General features: G+C 36.8%; 2 protein-coding genes across 4 annotated transcripts in view; one reads left to right on the forward strand and one right to left on the reverse strand.

The window, feature by feature from the left end:
• The window catches only part of LOC145990025 (uncharacterized), a 133,112-nt gene extending 123,399 nt beyond the window's left edge, over positions 1–9,713 (forward strand). For all 3 annotated transcript variants that reach the window (XM_083125652.1, XM_083125651.1, XM_083125650.1), the window contains exons 5-6: positions 1,257–1,442; positions 4,908–9,713. In XM_083125652.1, coding sequence (XP_082981778.1) covers positions 1,257–1,442; positions 4,908–5,089 — 368 coding nt within the window. In that variant the 3' untranslated portion in view covers positions 5,090–9,713. The remainder of the gene's footprint in view (positions 1–1,256; positions 1,443–4,907) is intronic.
• Positions 9,714–13,387: 3,674 nt separating this feature from the next.
• Gle1 (Gle1 RNA export mediator) overlaps positions 13,388–22,386 on the reverse strand; it is a 62,994-nt gene continuing 53,995 nt past the window's right edge. The window contains exons 12-13 of the mRNA XM_083125656.1: positions 20,888–21,027; positions 13,388–18,771 (exon numbers count right to left, since the gene is read on the reverse strand). Of these exons, the coding sequence (XP_082981782.1) occupies positions 18,655–18,771; positions 20,888–21,027 (257 nt within the window). The 3' untranslated portion in view covers positions 13,388–18,654. The remainder of the gene's footprint in view (positions 18,772–20,887; positions 21,028–22,386) is intronic.

The raw sequence follows: 22,386 nt of genomic DNA on the forward strand, positions 1-22,386 counted from the left end.
GTGATCAAGTATTTAAAACATTTCGTTATTTTAATGATAATAGCTCTAAACTTGACCTGCCTAACCTAACAAAGAAAGCATTTGTACTGAACACAACTTCAATTGTCGGCTGACCTTGAAGACTATTTCTGGACCTTTCTGGTCCCCAATCATTTTCGGGGGCATGTGGTCCAATGGGTGTCAACAAACTCAGTTGCGAAGTAAAAGCTGAAAGGATCACATCGCTCTCCTGAAGCAACGTTGCCAAGCGTACTTCTGTTTTCGCCAGCTGTCTTTATATGGATGTTTATCCGCCTGCATTCTGACCTGTGGGTGGTCCTTCTGGAAACTTTGTCGTTCGGGACCGTGTGTGCAGTTGTACCATTAACCCCCGCTGATTTCTGGTGCTGACAACACCTTTGCCCGAGAAGATTCTTTCTCGCTTTACGGTACATTTGGCAACATGTGATGTAACCAGTGCTCATTTGTTTCATCCCACGAACAACATTTGGTACCTTGTGACTCGAAAATGCTCTATCTGAGTCTAAGAAAATTCAGCTGATCGCTGATTTGCTGTTTCCCAGCTGCCAGTTGGAGTTGCATTCAGTATAGCAACAAAATACCCCTTTGCACTTCACGCACGCAAAGTAGATGGCAGAAGCAATCTGTATCCAAGACAATAGTAAATGAATATACGGAAGGAAAAAATCATTCACTAGAAAATGTGCAGTAAGCAATCACTAATACTCTTGAGATGTGTGTTAAACATACATAAATTAGAAATTGAACCATGTAAAGAATGCCAATGCATTCTTAATGCAATAAATTCAGAATTAAACAATCTGAACGTGGACCTTCTGAAACAATTTTAAATTGTGATTTACACATCTCTGGTACAACCATATTTTCTTCATGTTCTGATGCTACAAACTTGCGTCTATACAAAAGGTGCAATTTTAATTGTTTCGGATTCAAAGCAATATATATAAATTGCTCATAATTGAAGTGAGATATTCATCTAGTAAGTACCTAACCAGGATTTGTGCCATGAAAAATATAAAAGTTGTATCACAGGAGGAAAATAATTTTATATGTAAGTCAAAGTTCACACAATGAACACTACAATTGGCAAATAATTTTAACTTGAAATTGTTACATTATTTCCATTCATCTAGGCTGGTACGGAGAGCCAATATGTAGTTACATTTGGTTTGTGTAAGTGTAAAAAAAAATATTGCTGGTAGCTTATAGTAATAACGAATAATTTTCTCTTGAAGGGTCTGGTTCTCATCTTAATTCCGTCCAGATGGTGCTAACGAAGACAGCAGAAGCAGCGGCTGTGGATGCAAACACGTTGGCATACAACAAGAAGTACTTACAGGATGGGGGGAAGGACATTGTGGTGTTGGAGAGCTTAGGCCCTTTTCCTCCGTACCCCATTGTGATCAACAAGAGGCTGCCAGGTAAGCTACTTATTTTGAGGATCAATATGTGTAAACTGTTTTGCCATAATATTCAGTATGTCCCAAAATGATTATCAGGGTTTCATAGGTGTTTAATTGCCTTATACAGTGCCTTTTTCAGTCGATTCGCTCGTGGAACTGCAGCTAGCTCGGCGGGAAGTAAGATCGCATCTTCCAGGATTTAGACCCACAGCTGTATGCTGATTTGCCACTGGACACATCAGTGATTCATAATCCATATCCAAATAGCTAGTGTCTAGTTTGCACGCATTTGTGAAGTGTTAAGGTGTTAACAAGTGTTTTAGATTGTTTTATTTTAGTTTACGTATTGCTGGTGCTTTTCTGCAGGATGCTACGCTATTACGAATTCTTGTAGGGAAGTTAAAATAAGTTTTGCAGCAGAATTCCCAGATGTTCCTGTTTCACATAGAGACATTGTTTGGATACTTGTGAACACATTTAGGTAATCAGGGTCTGTTCTTGATAAGAAGCGAAGGGTAAAATGACGTGTGCTTAATGAGGAGAAACGTTGAAGTATGATCAAAAATCCCCCCCAGTGCCTTGCACAAAAAACAGTAATTTTCATGATGTCTGCGTGGCGAGCTACCAAGCTTTCAAACCTGAAACCATACATTAGAAGATTTGAAAGAAAATATCAAGAGAGAAATGGAAGAAATTTTGGAAGAGGAACTGATAGGTGTTAGCGAAAATTTCCTTTAAAAATGCCGTAAATGTGTGGATGCAGGAGGGCATCATTTCCCAACCCTCGTGTAACCAGGCACGTGCTCATTTTAATTGCAACTGTCAATGTAATTGTTTGAGCTTCTTTCATTACATAGCTAGCGGATCCAGTTACGCAGATATTGCATCCTGTTTGGCGGCAGGTGCGATCTTACTTTCCGCTGTGCTAACCGCTGTTCCACGAGCGACTCGACCGAGAAAGGCACTGTATGTGGTGTACAAGGACAAAGCTTATATGGGAGTAAACAACAACTCGACAATTATACAAAGTGTACCTTATAAATGTTCAATGTGAGCACTTTTTGTGACATGGCGCCCATCCATCCGGTAGTCCAATTCATCCCAAACACTTCATTCGTCACACTTGGCTGTCCAAAACATCCAGTTGTTTGAAGCTTATTAAACCATTGACGAATGTTGTTATCGGATGGAATATCACCCACATCGCAGTCGAAAAGCTCACTGAACTGAAACAGCAGAACCACATCTTGCAAATTCAATGACACAAAAGGACGTCTGCACGCCTTCTTGTAATACACCTACGCCACTGTGACTGATGGGAAACAAATGACAAGCGCTCAGGGTAGCAAACTTCCACAGCATTCACCTTGATCTGTTGAAACTCTTGAAACCCTGATAATCATTTTGGGGCATTGTGTATGTTGAAAGTAAAGAGGCTCTGTCATCTGGAATTGCAATACTAAAATGTGTTATAAGTAGGGAAACAAATTTATGGTAAATAAAAACTGAGGAGAGCGGTAAATAAAATGTTAGATCAGCGGTATATACTAGCGGTGTTAAAAAAAATGGCACACACTTTTTCATCATGAGAGGAAACAACATACAAAAGAGCTATAAATTGATAAACTACTTCATTTTTATATACTGTACACATACACAAGTACTTAGATTTCAACTGTAATTGCCAGATTGGGTGGGACAAGGATAGTTTACTTTTCTCGCTAGACAAGGCTTAGTATTTAGAGGCCATATGTGATGTGATCGAAGATAAAACGTTCTTCAGCTGCAAGTGGTAGGAAACTTTACGCAAATGTATCGTTACAAATCGACAGTTTGCACGCACAACCTCGATTGCCAGTTTTTGCGTGTTTTCTACTTAATTTGATGATATTTCACGGTTATTTCGCGAAAAATAGTTCATTTTGTGGAAAAGCACACATTTCGCATTACTTCGCGAATAAAACTCATGCATATTTCATCATTGGGGGTGTAGTTACGTGCAGAATGTTCAAAATTGCATCTTTTTTTCACATTTCGCGATTTCGCGCATCGTGAAAATTCAATGTCCCTAGTTATAAGGAATGCTGGTATGTGTCTGATCATGCTACTATATATTGATTTGGAAAAATCAATTTCATAGGTTGATAGACAATATTTAAAAACATAAATTCATGTTGAATGAAATCCCTACGATGTATAAAGACAGTGGGGATGGAACTTCAATTTGGCATTTTTCTGAGCCCCCAAAAAAAAGAAAAAAAATGTAAATTGTGGGAAGCCAAGAGAGGAGGAGGTCATCAAAGAAGGCACAATTGAATTTGGGGAATATAATGTATCAAGAAGTATTCTAATATTGCAGAAAAAGTAATATGAAATCATAATAGAAAAATCAAGATGTGCAGTTAAAATCAATTACAGAATAACCACACCTCTGGGGAAGATGACCACTTTTTAGCTGTCGCCCATTAAGCCATGCAGTAGCGCCAACTTTTGAGAAATGTTCTCAGCGTAATACATGTTTTTGCTTAGTTTAGTCTTAGTCTTAAGTACCTGTTTCAAAGATAACAGCTTTTTTGAGAGCCTAAACTGGGAAAGAGATGAAAAAAGTTGTAAATTTTTATCACTTTTAATTAGAGCTGAGCCGATAATGATACCATGATCGATACCGATGCCGATACTTGTATAATTACAGTACAAAATAACAAAGGTTAGTTACAGAGTGGTGGTGTTTTATCCAGTGTTTCTAGGAAAATGTATGGAACTTCCTGTGCTGGTCTCCCAGTCTGTCACAAGGAAGGGTGAACGAACTTTTAAAAATGACAAATGTTGAGGCGAGCTGTTGCCTTTGCCCGCTTTTTTAGTCACTGAAAATCTTTGGTTTGGGTAAAACAAAATCAACCGATACTCATCGATGCAGTATCGGCTCAGCCCTACTTTTAATTCATATATCAGTGCATGTTGGTAAGATAGACTAACTTACATTTTAACATGGAGATCATGACTTAACGATCCATAGGGCCTCCCCGATGGTGCAGTGGTAGGGTCGCCGCCTTGTAATGAAGGGATCCTTAGTTCCATACCCGGTGGAGGCACATAGTGGTTCGGATCCCATTTTAAAATGTAGGTCCAGTCCCAATTAGCCTTACTGTGCATAAAGTGGACTTAAACACCAACTCAATCAATTAACGATCCATATTTGAGGGCCCACTACCACAGACAAATTACTGTTATACGTGTACTACTGGGCTTCGAGTGTATACCACTCAATTTGTCTGTTTGAGTGTTTTTGTTTGAGCAAAGAAGTTCTTAATATCTTACACTATCTAGTGTTGTCCGTTCAAACTATTTAGTGCTTGAGCAAAAATGCTCTTAGTGCGGCATTGTAATCTAAATCTAGGTTCAGTGGAAAATAAAACTTCGATTTACTTGAAGACCCGTACAACTAGCTATATTCTGAAGAGTTTTACCCTTTTTTGTCCTCAGCTTCATGTAAGAAGAAGCTGCACCAGGCATTCCTGGATGTGATGCAGCAGAAGAAATGGGCACAGCGACTAGAGCCATACGGAATACTGAAGTTCGTTCCTAACACACCAGATGCATACGAAAAGGAGAAGGAGATCAGAGAGGCTGTGAAGGGGACAAGTATAACGTTGCGATATTATTGATCTCTGCCTACAGCATCCCTTCATGTAGGAGATGCTCATATAATCCCAGGCAGTTCAAGTCAGAAAAGTTCAACAAGTACATAGAGGGGTCAGCATAATTCAGTTTACCGAAAATTTAAACTATGAATAGAAATATAAATTACCTGTTACAACAACTGCTCAAAATGGCCACCGTTGTTTTCGATGCACTTATAACAACTTTTTGATACTGATTTGCAGATGCTATTACACTATTGTGATGTGAATATTTCTGAAAAATTAAGTTCTATGAGTTCTTTCAAGTGTTCCAAATCTCGTAGTGTCATGGCAAAAACTTTCGTAAAGTGTTGGCAGCATTTGAACCAGTGATTTATTTATGCACTCCGCCCAAATTTCCTCAATAACCCCCTAAAAGTTTTAGCAAAGGCCCTATTTATGGTGCTTTTGGCTTTAAATTTATGCTTACACCCCCCTAAATATGAACTTAGACCCCCTAGATGGAAAATTCTGAATAAACCCCAGATTTGAACAATGCCATACTGCCAAGGAACATTCGCTGTTCTATAGAAATCTTTCTGTTCATCTTGATGTGACCAAATGAAAATGGTTCGTCTGTACAATCACAACACACTCGCATGCGCACCACTAAAGTTTCCAGGGACAAAGACAGACACCTAACTTTCCAAGAAACAGGTCATTGCTAGTGGAGAGTCGTCATAGAATGAAGGGGGTCGTGAAGGTGCATTGGACTCCATCCGTCATGTCGTAGGGTGCAATGGTAAACTGACTTATGCCAACCCATGTAGAAAATATTTCAGAAAGCCTTATTAGCCCCGTCTAGTTGGGTTGCACGATGCAACACAGAGTCGTCTAGTTCGTTGTTTTGGAGTCAAGTAGTGTATTTGATGTCTGCACTACCTTCCGGACCGGTGTGTATGTGGCGTATTATCACGTGGTGCAGGCTAACTAATCAAATGACAGTTTAAAGCAGCAAACAGGCATTTGTTGAATCTTCTGAACTTGAACACCGCTTTCCGTCTAGTTGGTTGAACGTAATTTCCTTGCACCACTCTGACACTGGATACACCTGCACTGCACCGAGTGCCACGTCCTCTCACGTGAGCATCTACCAGCTTAGCACAGGGTAGAAACGATGAGATACCTCTGGGTACAGATCAGGGTGACTAACACTACGAATATGTGGAAAGAAACAATAGATTTAACCCACTACGGAAGGTACAATTCGTCATATATTCTTGAATAATCATGTACAAATACTAGATGACTTTGGAAAATCTTTTCATACAATATTTTCTTCTATTTTTATTTCTTATTAATTGTAGCCAATCTTCTTCTTTGGGCTTCTTCTTCTTGTAATCGCTGAGGCTTCTTCTTCTTGTAATCGCTGAGGCTTCTTCTTCTTGTAATCGCTAAGGCTTCTTCTTATTATTTTTATTGCTAAGACTACTTCTTCTTGTAATTAATAAGGCTTCTTCTTCTTGTAATTACTAAGGCTACTTCTTCTTGTAATTACTAAGGCTTCTTCTTGTAATTAATAATGATTCTTCTTCTTCTAGTTAATAATGCTTCTTCTTCTTGTAATTACTAAGGCTACTTCTTCTTGTAATTACTAAGGCTTCTTCTTCTTGTAATTATTACATATTGTGTATTTTTCCTTCTGTGGGCTTGTTTGTCGATCTTATCCAAGTTTACGTAAATATTAATCGATCACACAGACAAACAAAGAGAAAGGGGTTAGTTAAAGATCGCCGCCTGGCCGGCGCTAACCTTAACTTGGAGCTGCAATAGATGCGCCTACCAAAAGTGCTTGGGTGCTGCCGTGAGGTGGCGCTTCACCTGGGAAAAACAACCCAAAAGCCACACGAAACTCTCAGTTCGTGGGAACAGAAAAAGACACAAAATCGAAATTGCAATTCGACTTCTTTACTTTTGTATATTAATCTCTTATGTCATTACTGAATGATAATTCCCCTTTTCTCCTTATTTATATCCTGTGATTATGTTAAACTTATTTATTTATTTCCTTATAATTAGTATTAATATATACAATCGTTATTTCATCACATCTGCTCTTTCCGTTGTCTCTATTTACAATCGTATAAGTTCTCCTGGGTGGTGCCATCTCTTACCCACTTTCCAAACTGATTTATGCAGCATCTTTTATAACCGTTGTTCCTCTTGCCTGCTGCCATCGATGGTCCTTTATTTCAAAGAATAGCAACGCAGTTTGTGTACGTGACACGAGTGTCAAAAATTGCAGCCAACTATATGGGACTAATGAGTTGGTACTAATTTTCCATCTTAATATTTTACCTCATTTTATGGTTTTTTTTAATTTTAACCTACCTTGTATTCATGTTCGGGAATAAATTCTTGTATAGTTTCACTTGTCGGATGAAAATTGGTTAGTGGAACTTTTCTGACTTGATTTTTTTTTTTTTTTGTATGCATTCCATGATAGGTTGGCTGATGTGGTTTCCCATTATATGTGCCATGAATGTAACTACCATATCAGCCAGTCTGTTGAATATTTTATTGTTTAGATATATTTTATATGAAATCTCATTTCAGATAATTTAAGGAAACAAAAATATGCTTAAAACAGTTGAATAATACTTGTTGTCAATGCACTATATATTTTATGTAAAGATTTCACAATTTTATTTGGTTAGCATTATTGGAAATTAAGCAAGTTTTTGCTTCCTTACATTAATCTGTTTTTGTACTTTTGTATTCAAGGCAATATAAAATAATTGTTTTTGTATACAATTTTTATATCACAGCCTTTACACACCAGCGAGTTCCAAGAAATAAAAAAAACACTGTAGATGCTGAGGCCTATATTGTAAAATATTTAAAAAGTATTTTTGATAATTTCTAGTTTACCTAGGAATAGAAAAAAACATATCCCAGATGATGAAACAGTTGTATATTGTGTTGATCTCTATATGTAATTTATAGAAGTGATTCCACCAGTCCTTCTTTCATATGCATTTTACTGATCTGAAATATCTTTCTAGTAGTTGCATAAAAAGCAAATGTTATAATAAGAGTTAAATATGCTTTTAATATTGGGTACTGCGTAACTGAAATATTTAAAAAAGCATTGATATTGAGGACCTATTATTGATGTTAAAAGATATCTTAAATCAGATTGCCTGAAATAAGACTTGATTTCATTATATCATGTTACAAATTTGTGGTGCAATCTTCAAAAGCATTTCAATTTTAAATGTTCAATCCTTTCTCTTATGGCTGCCAATGTAGAGCAAAAAACAAATATATTAATGGAGATACATTAGTTAAAAAATAATGGTAAAAATTTAAATCGGGTAATAAAATGTCATGTAATGTGTTATTTGATATATTTTCCATATTTTGTTTCATAAGAGGTAAGTCGAATGCCTTATAATCAGGATTTGTTATTTTGTTTTTTCTGGGAGAAAAAATTTCCAGTATCAGAAGTCAATTTGATACAGTACCGCAAGTTTGGTTTGAGTTGGTGTTTTAAGTCCACTTTATGCACAGTAAGGCTAATCAGGACTGGACCTACAGTTTAAAGTGGGATCCAAACCACTTGTGCCTCCACTGGGTATTGAACCCGGGACCCCTCGATTACAAGGTAATGACGCTACCACTGCGCCATGGGGGAGGCCCACAGTACCGCAAGCGACAGTCATGCAAAGTAATAATTAATATTGGTGATGAACCCAGCTACTAGAATATACTGTGGTATATTTATTTATGATCATACATCTTTGTTAAGCACAGGCAGACTTTAGATTTTATTCTCAGCATTGGATTAGGTATGGTAGTAATGAATGCATTCTATCAGGAAAAAAAAAAACTGCCTATGATTGTTGTTGGCCAATGGTGATGTCCACAATTGGTCTCACAAAATTATTACAATGTGTGCAATATTTATCACAAGTATTATCTTTTAATATATATATGTAAATGTGTGTTGGTTGCAAGTTAGGTCAGGTGGCTCTCAAAAATAACTGGTTCGAAATTTCTGGGTTAGGCAATTATCTTTCCATGCTTTATTGGTCAATTGAAATAATGCAATAATTCAGTGGTGTGGAATACTTGTAGCTTCATAATCACACATTTCTTCTTTCGTAAAATATTTGATGTCCCCACATAATATACATCTACATGAAAATAAAAATGGTTCGACTTGTATATATGAGCCCAGATGAATGCTAAACTCTGCTTTTAACACAGACTATTACACTTATTGCAATAGTAAGTTTGTGAGGTTGGACGAAATATATTATTGATTAATATTTGGTAAAATGAAGAAATTTCTGTTTCTCCACATGATAAAAAATTACTTGGACTAACAAACTTCTAAATTTAAAGAGAGTGGTGTGCCTAATATATTGGGAAATGTTTATTGTATCAAAATTAGGTTAAGTTGTTTACAAATAATGATGATTCAGCATTGCAGGCTTAAAAATTATTGTTCAAAGTGTAAAGGGTGAAATGTGGTTGTGCAATAATATGAAAGTTGCAATATTTTTTAAAGATGTTGCTGTGGATTTATTTGATTATTCTATGTGATATTGCAAATTAATATTGCTGTGATATATAAGTGCCTATTAAAATTATTGTGAGGCTATTTTGCATGTGTGTTTCTCAACCACACTGGGATTTTTTGTTTGTTTGTTTTTTTTGTTCAGGTGGAAGATTCTCATTCAGTGAAAACTTGTTATAAAGGAAACAGTAGTGACAAAAATATTGACGGAACAAACTGTAATATGATTGATTTGGTTTATTTTACTTAGTTTTTCTGCCTCGCTTGACTAACCGCGAAGATGAGGATGAGTGATGAAGGGACACTCGGAGAACACCCATTGCGTAACCACCAAACGGATATATTCAGATGCAGAGAGAGTAGAGATGTAAAATCACAGGTGTGTCGTAGGTTCGATTCCCACCACTGGCAAAAAAAAAAAACTGTTCACCCGAAGATGAGAAAAGAGATGACCTCTCAAAACGTGGTGTTAGAATACGTATACAGTCAACTCTCGATTCAATGACCTTTCACAGTTCCCGGGAAAAGGGTCGTTATTTCGAAGGGGTCGTTATTGGAATTTGCCCCAATTTTCTGCTTAAACGGAGCTCAAACGGACACAAAGATGCATAGGAGATGGTAACACCATTTACCCTGGTAGTTATACAACCTGTTATGCACAGGATGCGTGTTGTGAGAAGGCAAATAGAACATGAAAATGTTTTCACAAAAAATAATGTTACTTTCTTTCAATTGTGCACAGTCGTTGCTTTTCCAGGAAATTCTTACATTTATAGTTCATGAGAAAGCCGTTTGCACTGAGACCTATGGAAAGGAAAACAATCTCTCGCTTATTGCAAGCGAAACTCGAAGAATCTTGACACCAGTTACACTGGCACCAGCAAAAGTCGGGAGATAATCGGGCAGAATGAATGTTGGATTTTATACGTGTCTAGTGGAGCATTGTCTGTTACAAGATTAACTGGTAAGATTAGATCTCTCTGGAGAAACAACACAACCTTTCTAGGCACCAGACCAAAAAAAAAAAAGGCGGGGCTGTAATTTTCGTTCTGGTTCGGCTGTGTAAAATACATCGCAAAAAAAAAAAAACTCGTTTTCTTTGCTTCAACCAACTCCATTCACCCTCTCCCCTCCCCATTCAAGGGAGCAGTCCAAACTCCTTCTTTGACTTGCATTGTAATCCAGTGTGAAAAAGGAAACGCGCAACTTGCGATCTGTCTTCACCCAATGCGTATTCTAGGACACATCATTAAACAGCATCCCAGTCGAAAGTAATTTAGGTTTGGAATTTAATTTCACTTTAAACTGTATATTTAGTCCCGATTAGCCCATCAGCATAAAATGAACTGAAAACAAGCTTTATGAAACTGCGCACTTTTACATGTCAAAATGGTAGATCGTTATTTACTCTCACGTTAATCGATGATTTAATGTTGGATTTAGGAGTATTCCTTGATGTCAAACACCCACTCCTCCAAAAGTTTTCCCCTTGAATAATGTCTTTTTAATCGATCTCAGCGACCATACCTACATTGAGCACTTTTTTTTCTTCACATGAATGGTTCTGTAGAAAAGCGGATGTGAATTAAATTTACAGTTTTGCTTATCAGAAGGCGCAGAACATGAAGTTGTTTTAACTCTTGTTTACCTTTCTGGAGATCGAATTTCGTTATCGTCAAATGAAAACAGCTTTGCGAGATTCAAAACAATAACTTTTTCCTTGGTGCTGGATGAGTCATTGCTGTTATCAGCAAGCAAGAGCTTTGCAGATGATAGACAAAACACTGGCGCCAGCTGCATTGTAAAAACAAGGAGACCGGCTGGAAGTTCGAGCAACAGGTGGCGGAAGTTGGCGGCATTTTAAAGATAACGCAACTGTCGAAGAGGGAACTTTTAACAGCTGTGTACAGAAGAAAGAAATGTCCCTTGCTTTACGTTTTACCATGCAACAGACAATAATACGGGTAATATTTCCTATGCAGACATCAGCATAAAAAAAGACCTGAATTCTGCAATTATCAACATTGCCGTGCACACCAGTGGCGGAGAATAAGCTGGAAAAAGGGGTAAGGTGCCGTGCACACCAGTGGCGGAGAATAAGCTGGGAAAAGGGGGGGAGGGTTAATTTTTTTATTCTGTTTTTGTTCGTTTTCAAGAATATATCCAGAACTGGTTGCCCCATTTTAGACGTGAAAGGAAGAGGGGTGGGTCCACTTCCACCCTCGCTTGTAATCAGCCCTTGTGCGCACACGAGCAAGAAAATCGCCCCTCCCCCCTTTGCTGACAGGAAAAAGGGGAGAAGTCAGTCAGCCAAAGGAACACTTTTTTTGGCAGATATTACGACACAATTAGGAAAACGTATAAAGTGGGAAACGGGAGTTATGATGCACGTAAGATCGAAGTAAACTTTTGTGGAAACCTGGATGACAACGCATTAAGCGGGTTGACGATCTTTAGTTCGCCTATGTGGCTTTGATTATCTCTAACAGTTTCGCTTTTTTTATGAAGTGTTGCAGGGAACAAAGAACGTGTTTTGAATGAAAGCGGTTACTGGAAGTTGTCGGCTACAAGGTCGAGAGTTGCTCACTCACGGGAACCTACTGAAATCTAGGTCAGAGCTGGACAGATGGGCCAGACTTCCAGGCGCCACGCATCTGTATTTTCGAACATTCCTGCGAACTTATCTCTCAAGGTGGTGTATTTATCGATGAAAGAGCTTGACCTGCCATACACATTGGCAAAGACTGCAAGTCGAGCAGTCATTTCGGGCTCCCCCTCCTCACCTGCGAGTTTTCAGCAGCTCTTAGGACAAGGAAACAAGTCAAGGTCGATTTAAAATAACATCCAAGCACATTCGATCTTCTCTTCTCGCGTATCCAAGAGAAAGCGTGGCAAAACAAGACTTGCGCGTTGGGTAGCGGCTGTCGGGTGCAGGGTAACATTGGTGCGCTTGAGGGAGGGGGGGGGGCAGAGGTCAAGTGCTATTGGATATCACTCAAGCATGGTGTGGTGGTGTCTATTTTTAATTCAGGCCCAATTGTGAGCGGTAGAGTGCTCGTGAAGGGAATGATTGGGGGGGAAAAAACTCATTTTTCGGCCGATTTCCTTCAGTTTTTCAACTTTTTTTTCCAAATTTTTCAACTTTTTTCTAAATTTTTCACGGTTCCCGGGAAAAGGGTCGTTATACCCGGGGTCGTAGAATCGAGAGTTGACTGTATGTAGTTTAAAGCACTAGACAATGGGTAATGTCTAATTAACATTGCATGCTAGTGCCTTTTTTTTTTGTTTCTATTTGCCTGCCTATTTACGTACAATTACATCTAAAATTTCAATATAAAATATGAAACAATTTTTTTTATTTGTCTGTGTATAACATAGCAGTCAAATTCAACTAACACACTGCTGCTTAGGACAATTTTAAAGTCAAAATTTACAAGTTTCAGCTTATACTGCACATAAAGGGATACCACACAAAATAATATCTACAATATTTTAAGTTACTTACATTGTACTTATGTATATACACAAAACACACTTCTCAAATGATGACGATTGTAAGAGATATATACAGATACAACAAAACTTGCACAAAATTCAATTCACTTTGTTATAACTTATTCTATACATGAAAAATATGCTACACTCTGATGGAATTGATACAGAACATGAGATCAGTCTGTATGTAGGTACATTATGCTACCATTACAAGTGCATGTTCACATAGTAAATTAACAATATTATGCACTATTGTTTCCCTCCCCCTTTGCAACAAAGCATTATCCATAACAAAATTGAGAAGTGAGCATAGATAGTTGCAAAATATAAATAGTGTCAACATGAAAGAAAATGTTTTACTGTACCTATCTGCATTTGATCTGACGAAGGTATTTAGGGGATAGGGTCCCACACATTCTTGATATCTCCCATTTTGGAGGTGATCAGCAACACACACTGGCTGCCTTTTCTCCCCAGGGTTACTCCCAGGTAGCCATTGATTTGAGGCTGGGTGAGGCCCAGAGCTGCCTCATGCGGGAGGAACAAAGCCAGAAAATTCTGGCCTTAGATCACCCACCCCAGGAATCGAACCCAGGTCTTCCGTGTGGCAGTCAGATGCCCTACCAACTAGACCACTGCAGCCTCTTTTCATCTGACAAAGTAATTTTGATTGCATCATTGATTATTGTATGGTTATATGTATTGTTTTGGGGTGGGGATGCCCATTATCCGTAGTATGCCCTGGCTAGGAATGGGCAGCTATGAAATTCACCGATACCATCATGTACTGTATTACAAATGAAGAATGTGAATGGTTTTATTAATCTCCTCATATAACTAAGCATTTACAATAGTTTTTTTCCTTACAGTACAAGCTCAAAATAACAGCATTTCTACTATACCTTTACACACACTATTTCAGAATTTCCCTGGGGTTTACCCTATAAAATAATGAAACTGATGTGCCATGTGAATAACTAAAGATACATATGTAGATCGGGTTGAGCCAACACCAATGTACCAGTATTGGAAAGTATCAGCTAGACTTTAATCACTGAAAGAATGCCATGTGGCATATTCTCTTCCATATAGCCTAGAAATTATGCATAATGTTAATTAGTTTTGCAATAATATTGTGGGGAGAAATGGATTTGGTGATTGTCTTGTGTGAATTTATGAATATTTTGAAGCAAAACTCTGGAAGATTGAGGGAGATTTCACACCGAAGCAACACAAATGTTTCACACCAAAGCAACAAGGTGCAAGCAACACTTGTTTCTCAAATAAGTTCACATGAAGATACCGATATAATTGCACTAAAAGGTAAAAAAAAAAGGTAAAGTGCTCCCCTGTGCTTAGCACCATGCCATGAAAGCGTATAGGGGGTGTGGGTGTAGTGTCCCACACTTTCTTGATCCGGTCATGAGTGGGGGTGATGTGATCAGCATCACGCCCCTGACCGCCTTTACCCCCCAGGTACCCATGTTATTCGACGCTGGGTGGGCACCGGGGCCGCTTCCAAAGTCAGAAAAGTTCCCGGATTTGAACCGGCCGGGGATCTAACCCGGGACCTTGAGCATGGTAGTCAGACGCGTTGCCGACTGAGCCACCGCGGCCACTACTCAGTTTATTAGTGATCAGAAGAAAATGGTAAGAAGAGACATAGCATGTGTAAATGTAAATCATGTAACATTTGTGCAAGTTATTGAAACTCGGAATAGGCATGTTGTCCGTGAGAAAACTGAGAAATCATGTGCACTAACCTCAAACTGTATACACTAGATTTTTCACTTTCCTTTCCAGCCTCGATAAAGCGAAAACCTAAACACTAGGGCAGTTGGAGCTTTCCTGATGGCACAGTAGTAGCACCGTTGCCTTGATATTCAGGGGTCCCCAGTTCGATACCCGGTGGAGGCACACAGTGGTTTGGATCCCACTTTAAACTGTAGGTCCGGTCCCGATTAGCCTTACTGTGCATAAAGTGGACTTAAAACACCAACTCAACCAACTAGGCAGTCGTTCCTAACCTTCATGAGTGTGTGGTCCAGTAATTCATTAATATAAATATAGTGGAACCACAAGCAAAGAAATCTGCACCATACTCCCATGTGGAGGGGAGGGGGAGAATGGACCATGCTTCCATGCTCAACTTTCACTGCACAACATTAACCAAGGCGAAACACTGCACGGTATTGAGAAAACGGCCCAGCGACACAGAAGTGACAAGCGACAAATGCAGCTTGTCATGTCGCTTCGGTTCCAAGGAACACATATTGCTTGTCCCTTTGGTGTGAAATCTCCCTAAAGAAAATAAAAAGTAAAGTTCTAGGTGCATATAGAATTTAGGGGATGTGGGATAGGGCCCACACATTCTTGATCTTGGCCATTTTAGAGGTGTTGATGCCCTACCGACCAGACCACCACGTCCCCTCTAGTAGATTGCTATGATGGAAAATTTATAAATACTCTGAACTTTTTTGAATTGTTACAATTTTCAAGTAACTATGGGAATTGGCAAGAGCCTTTGTTACAGCACTAACCTCAAAACAGACACTATATGAAATGGACACAGCAGTAATGAAAAAGAAAGAAAAGTTAAAATATGACAAAAATGGAATCCACTTTGTACTGGCGTTATTTCATTATAACATGATGCAAAGCTGTAAGCAATTCATGTAAATACAAACATATATTTCTTCATTCTGTACTTCTCAAGACTGATAAAACATTAAATTAACATTACATCTCAACATTTTTATGAACTTATGTTATACTATATCACATCCTGTTAATGAGACGGTTACTGTCTCATGCCACCTTTGATATCTAACCAAAAACTGGTTGTGAATTGATGTAAAGTACAGTTGAACTTTAATCGTATGAAATTTCAAAATGGCGCTAGCAGTGTGAATATTTAGAAACTGACACGTGTTTAACTTTTCCAGCACACTGCAATTCATTTTCATTTAACTGATATGATTTTAGTACAAATACTGCTACAAATAACAAATCAATTTTCAGGTAAAATATACAGGTACTTGAATATCATTACTATCTTCTAGATTGGTCAGTCAGATCTAACATTGCTCTTATGTCTATCAATCTTGACAAGATTTGACAGACTATTTGGTAGATAGTCTATATCAGGAGTGATTTGTGATATTAGTGTTTTTATTAGTGGTGCAATTTATGCTACTTGCCACTGGACCTACGAAAGAAGATAGTGAAATCACAAAACATATTTTTTTTCATGATGTACTTTATGTACTTTGTAGTAAAAAATTTTGGGTTTTCACAATGCTCTTCTTGTTCTAGTGTGATTAATTTCGGATGTCCATGAAAGAAGGTTAGGGCTGCATTAACCTTCATAGCTAATTAGTTGAGAAGTCAAGAAGAGCAACATGGGAACAACTTTTCCTAACAACACAATTTTATTGTTTCTCTTGTAGTCTACAGTTGTTACAAGGATAAAAACACAGTTTCTGTTGTGACGTTTCAGGAGAGCACACGCTCCGTTCATCAGACATTTATTTTTAGTTTAATTAAACATAGTTATAACAATGGTTAAAATTTTTCAACAAAAAAGAATCAGTTATACAATGGATCTTGTCAATGTTACATTGTTGTAATATAGCAACTTAACTGTGAAACAAGCAGTCTGTTTTGTTATTATTATTTTATATAAAACTTTTTATCACATTTTTTAAAAAAATTATAAATCCCAAATATTATCAGGCAATTCAAAATCATCATTGCTTTTACAGACATTCTTGATGTCTTCAGTTACATTAAATTTTAATGGTGATGGCTTACTCCACTTGTGGAAAATAAAACTCCATAGTGGGTCTATGTTTCCATTTTTAATATTTAATTTATTCCAGTGTTCTGCAATGAACGAACCTTGCCAGACATTCAAATCTATCTTTCCCGTCATTCTTTTTAAAACCCTTCTCTTTTTAATCGTAAGCTTCTTCTCGATGTTGAGCTGATAAACCAGTTCTTGGGTTTAAATTGTGTTCATAACATCTTATTGCCATTTTTCTTTATGTCTGTCCTACATAATCTTTTGAACATGAACAATTTTTTAATGTAACAGAAGACCTCAAGAATCTCTGTAAAAGAGCTGATAATTTTGAATTGCATGCACGTTAAACTGGCTTGTTTAATGCATACGAACCTTGAAGTAAGCACGCAGTGGAAGATTTCCGCTTTAAAGGTCTACTTATTAGCTATGGGGCAGCTATGCTATTCGAATGTACAGATACAACACTGTTCAAGATTATGCGAGTTTATTTACATAATATGCAAGCATAATTAGACTACATAAATAAAGTTTGTTCGATGATAAACTCAAGAAAGAAAAACACTGTCTTCACAATTAGGCCAGTTTGATGGATATTCGTTTAACTAATTAATAATGAACTAAATCTGTCTTTTGACTCTCAAGTCACTTCTTCACGTAGTATAGAAGAGAAAGATTATGCACAAAATATAATTGAGAGAGTGAGTGCAAGATCGGAACTTAAAACATTACGGAAAGTACTTATCCTTCTCCTCCATATCGTGGTTCCTCGGACACCTTCACTAAGTGTCTACCTGGAGGAAAACAACTTCCTCTCTCTGGGTCAGAATCCAAAATGCGCTGCCTGAAGGGCTGCGAGGTCGCATCGAGGCTTCCTTATTACATCATTGCGTAACCTATTCTATTGACTTCTGGTGGAAAAATTAACAACGATTCCATCAATCTGGCACAAATGAAACAGAAATATAACAAAATGACGGCTCCACGCGCACTACGGTCCATAATTGCCTGATGATATTTGGGATTTATAATTAAAAAATATGATAAAAATTTTCATCTAAAATAATAATAAAAACAAACTGCTTGTTTCACAGTTAAGTTGCTATGTTACAACAATGTAATATTGACAAGATCCATTGCATAACTGATTCTTTTATGTTGAAAACTTTTAATCATTGTTATAACTGTATCTTTAATCAAACTAAAAATAAATGTCTGATGAAGGGAGCATGTGTTCTCCTGAAACGTCACAACAAAATACTGTTTTTATGCTTGTAACAAGTGTAGATTACAAGAGAAATAATTCAAGAATGCAAGCAATACGTACATACAAGAAAAAAAAAATTCATTGTACCACTAACACAAAGACAATTAAAACTTAGGAATACCTTAATGCAAATGTACAGAAGCACATCTTACCTCGGGTATGTCCCACTATTGTAGTGTTATAAGCATATATATACTTCACATTGCTTTAAAATGAATCTTTAAGTGCACATACGCCTTCCACACACTTACGTAAGACCATATCCAAATAATGGTCAACAGACTAAATCGGCGTATGGTGCATTGTCGTGCATGCATCTCCCTTGGCATTAGACAACATGTCTCAAAAATACTTTTGTAAAAATGTCGCATACAAAAATATCCAATAGTTTCCATTTCTATTTGACACAATTGTACATAACGTAACTTCTTGTGCACAATTTGGCCATGTGCAGGCAATTTTCACCAGAAGTTTGGAGACAGAAGTCCTGTTGGTGGTGGGATAAATCCCTGTCTTAGAGCTTTGCTTAAGAAATTTTCTAACCTAGCAACTGGACCACCAGAACCTGCAGGCGTCACCTGGAATGAGACGGAAAATTTACAGGTAACAAATACACAAGCTTTCTATATTCATTTTCATATTTGCAACTTTAGACTCAACGATGTGAGAGGCAAGTTACGTGTTAGTCTTACCATGCAGTAGGTAACATTACTGGACCCCCATTAATCCTAGAGCCATAAAACAACTTTGGTAGTGAGAGATAATTGACGTAAGTAGATTATTGATACCAGTTCTAAGCTAATATCTTGTTCAATTCGATAAACGAAAAATCCTTTCATTTTCAAGTTTGTTACAATTTGAAGCTACAATTTACATTCGAAGATTACATCTATATTCAATTGACAAGAATTTTAATAAATATCACACTAACATTTAGATAAATAACTGGGGCTGGGCCCATACCAGTGGTATCGGAAAGTATCGGTTGAAATTCATCTACTGATACCAGCTGATACTTTTCAGTCATTTTGGTGTTTCACGGGGTCCCCAAAAATGCAGCAGGACATTTTTGCGGAGTCTAATTATCCTGGAATTTATTCAAAATTTATTTTTATTTTGCACGAAAACTGTACTTTTCATTACATAACATATTCTGACGTAATTCTTGAATATTCTAAAGCAAATTTCTTGGTAAATTGATGCATGTAATTGGAGAAAAATATTTACTATCTCCTCTGTCCATCATAATAGAATATTGCTCTCCTGTCTGGTCCATGGCATGTTCCACTCAACTTTCTAGAATCGATTCAGTTTTCCACTTCTTCCTAGCGATAGTTCCCTCATTATGCAATTTTTCATCTCCGCACCTCTTGTCTTTTCTAAACCTACAAACTGCTTATCAGCGACGTGTGCAGAATGATTTCAGTTATTTATACAAAATTGTGAATGGCAGAATCCACTGCAATACACTCCTTGAGGAATTCCACTTTCGAGTACCTATGTGGACAACTCTCAACACGATTATTTTATACAAAGAAACCTAGACTACAAATTCAAAAAAGATCCCTGTTTTACAGACTTGCCACACAATACAATGACCTCTCATCAAGAATCGACTTATTTTCCTCTGACTTTGCCTTTCGGTCTTTTATTAGAAGAAATGTTTGTAAATAATATCAATAGTACCATCTTTTGCTTATTTTTTTTTGTCAATTTGCTATTCTCTTTGTGTTATTTTGTTCTTTTAATTATTATTTTTTAATATCTTTTTGCTTGTTATTATTATTATTATTATTATTGCATTTTCATTGTTGACAATTTCAGTGTAAAATGGCCACCTGTGCTGTATCGGGAAATTTTCTCAATAAATAAATAAATATTGATCAATATTTTGAACAATTTTAATTATTGCAATTCTCAAAGTATCGGTATCGGTAAAAGCATCGGTATCTGTTCAAAGAGCTATCGGCTAAGCCCTATAAATAACCATTAATTACAACCAGGACTTGGCCTGTAGTTTCGTGTTCCCATGTGTTCATGTAATGTAGTTATAACGCATACCTAATTCTTTAGTTTAATGGGCCTTATCTTCACACCAACATTATGTATATGAAAGAGCTTCCTCATACCTGGTCCTTGGACAGGGTGACTACTCACCGGAAATTTCTTCAATTGCGGGAATTATTCGTGAATTATAACTTTTATTAATCCAAATCCCATTCAATTTATACATATTCATAAATGACCTGAGACAAATTTTTCACAGTTAAACTTTTATTTTGTTACGTGTTCTGTGCAGAACAATCTATCTGACAGACGGAAGATTATTGCAAGATAAGATATCCTAAATTTAATTGAGATCAAGAACGCTGTATCAATTTCGATATTATTGTTACGTAAGAGGCTTGATTTAAAAATGTCTTGTGTCAAAAGGTGGAAATGAGTTTGGATCGAATGATTTAAAGTGAAATAATATTTATGAAGTTGAGTTGTGTTGTTTTAATTCTTGCAACGTAAGTATAATAACATTATGGAAACCAGTTGAGTGCTGAGGACTTGCAATTTAATTTAAAAATTTCATTATAGTCTGCTCATCCTCCGCGTACTATATATATTCAGTGTAATGTATAGTTGCAATCCTTACATACAAGTATGGTAGAAAATGTTATGAAAGTTTATTTCCATACACCATACCTGTTTAACCTTGGGGAAGTATTCCTTGCATAAAATGTGCAATATTTTCTGAAACTGACGGCCATAATACTCTGACAAACTGCTACCAGTTACTTCCAAGAAGTCAAATAGAAGAGAAGCACAAATGTCAGGCCTTGGTTCTGCAATGAAGAAGACAATTTATTTTTACTTTTCAAAATAGCAATGTTTCACTTATGCATTATATAAAAAAAACAATAACTAGTATTGATTTCAGGGGTGTATCACGTGCATTTTTGAGGTAGGTTGAGGGAAGAAAATGCATTTCACAAAATTTGAAAATTATTTGAAGATTGAATGATACTCAAATGTTTTAATAGTTCTAAATAGTACAGATGGTCAGATTAATTGGTATTCTATTGGTATTGGCCAATACAGGAATATCAATTTATCAGTAACTTGGCAACAAATTTTAGGAATGAGTCAATATTAAAATTTGGCCCATACCAATATAAAAATTTACAGATACCAATAAAGCACAGATATAAAGTTTACCGATACTGGTACTGATATTCTACCCATCCAATATAAAATACCACATGATCCTTGAAGAATATAATTGGTTCATTGATCTCCTTAATCAATGTTTGTTACCAGATGACTACATTGCAAAAGAAGCTGCACATTAGACATTTACATTTTTGAAAAGTTGGCCATTTGATGATATGGCTGAGACGATACCACTTTAAACCGATACTAATGCCGATACTCTTACAGATTCCCACCGATACTGATATTTGAAAATTGCACTAACCCTTAAACAGAAACTTCGGTCTGCGAGACCTTTAGTGTTTTGTAGTTCTAGTGTGGCAACACTGATTGAGCTGTCTCTCCCCCCTCCACAGTACCTTATTATCAACCACTTGATAATGTTACTGCTCAGTTTGTGACCGTTTGTTACGAGAGATTTATTGTTGTTTGATAACGTGCAGGTCTAACAGACAGGGTGTTTCGCATTACGTATTCAATGCCAAGGTTGGAAGTGATTTACATTATACATTTTCTTAGTTTTATTCCAAAGTAATTTTAGTTTTCAATAAATTTGAGTTATTAATCATAATTTTGCCCTTTTATTGTCTAAAAAAAACTTTAAAAAAATGTAATAACAAATATTAAAAAAAAATGTCTCTCAGACCGGATGTTTCTAATTATGAAGTAAAGACCTATGTTTCTGTTTAAGGGTTAATTAAAATTTGTTCAAAATATTAATCAATATTATTGTGGAAATATTCTTCTCCAATTATATGCATCAATTTGCCAAGAAATCTGTTTTAGAATATTCAAGAATTACATCAGAATATTAAAATAGATGTTATGTAATCATAAAATACAGGTTTTTGTGCAAAATTAGTGCAAAATAAAGATAAAGTTTGAATTTTGTATAATTTCCAGGATAATTAGACTCTGAGAAAGTGTCCCGTGGCATTTTTGCGGACACCATGAAAGACCCCTGTGACAGAAAAGTATTGGCTGATCCCGAT

This window comes from Lepisma saccharinum, chromosome 7 (assembly GCF_977018435.1).
Source record: "Lepisma saccharinum chromosome 7, izLepSacc3.1, whole genome shotgun sequence".
Taxonomy (NCBI): Eukaryota; Metazoa; Arthropoda; class Insecta; order Zygentoma; family Lepismatidae; genus Lepisma; species Lepisma saccharinum.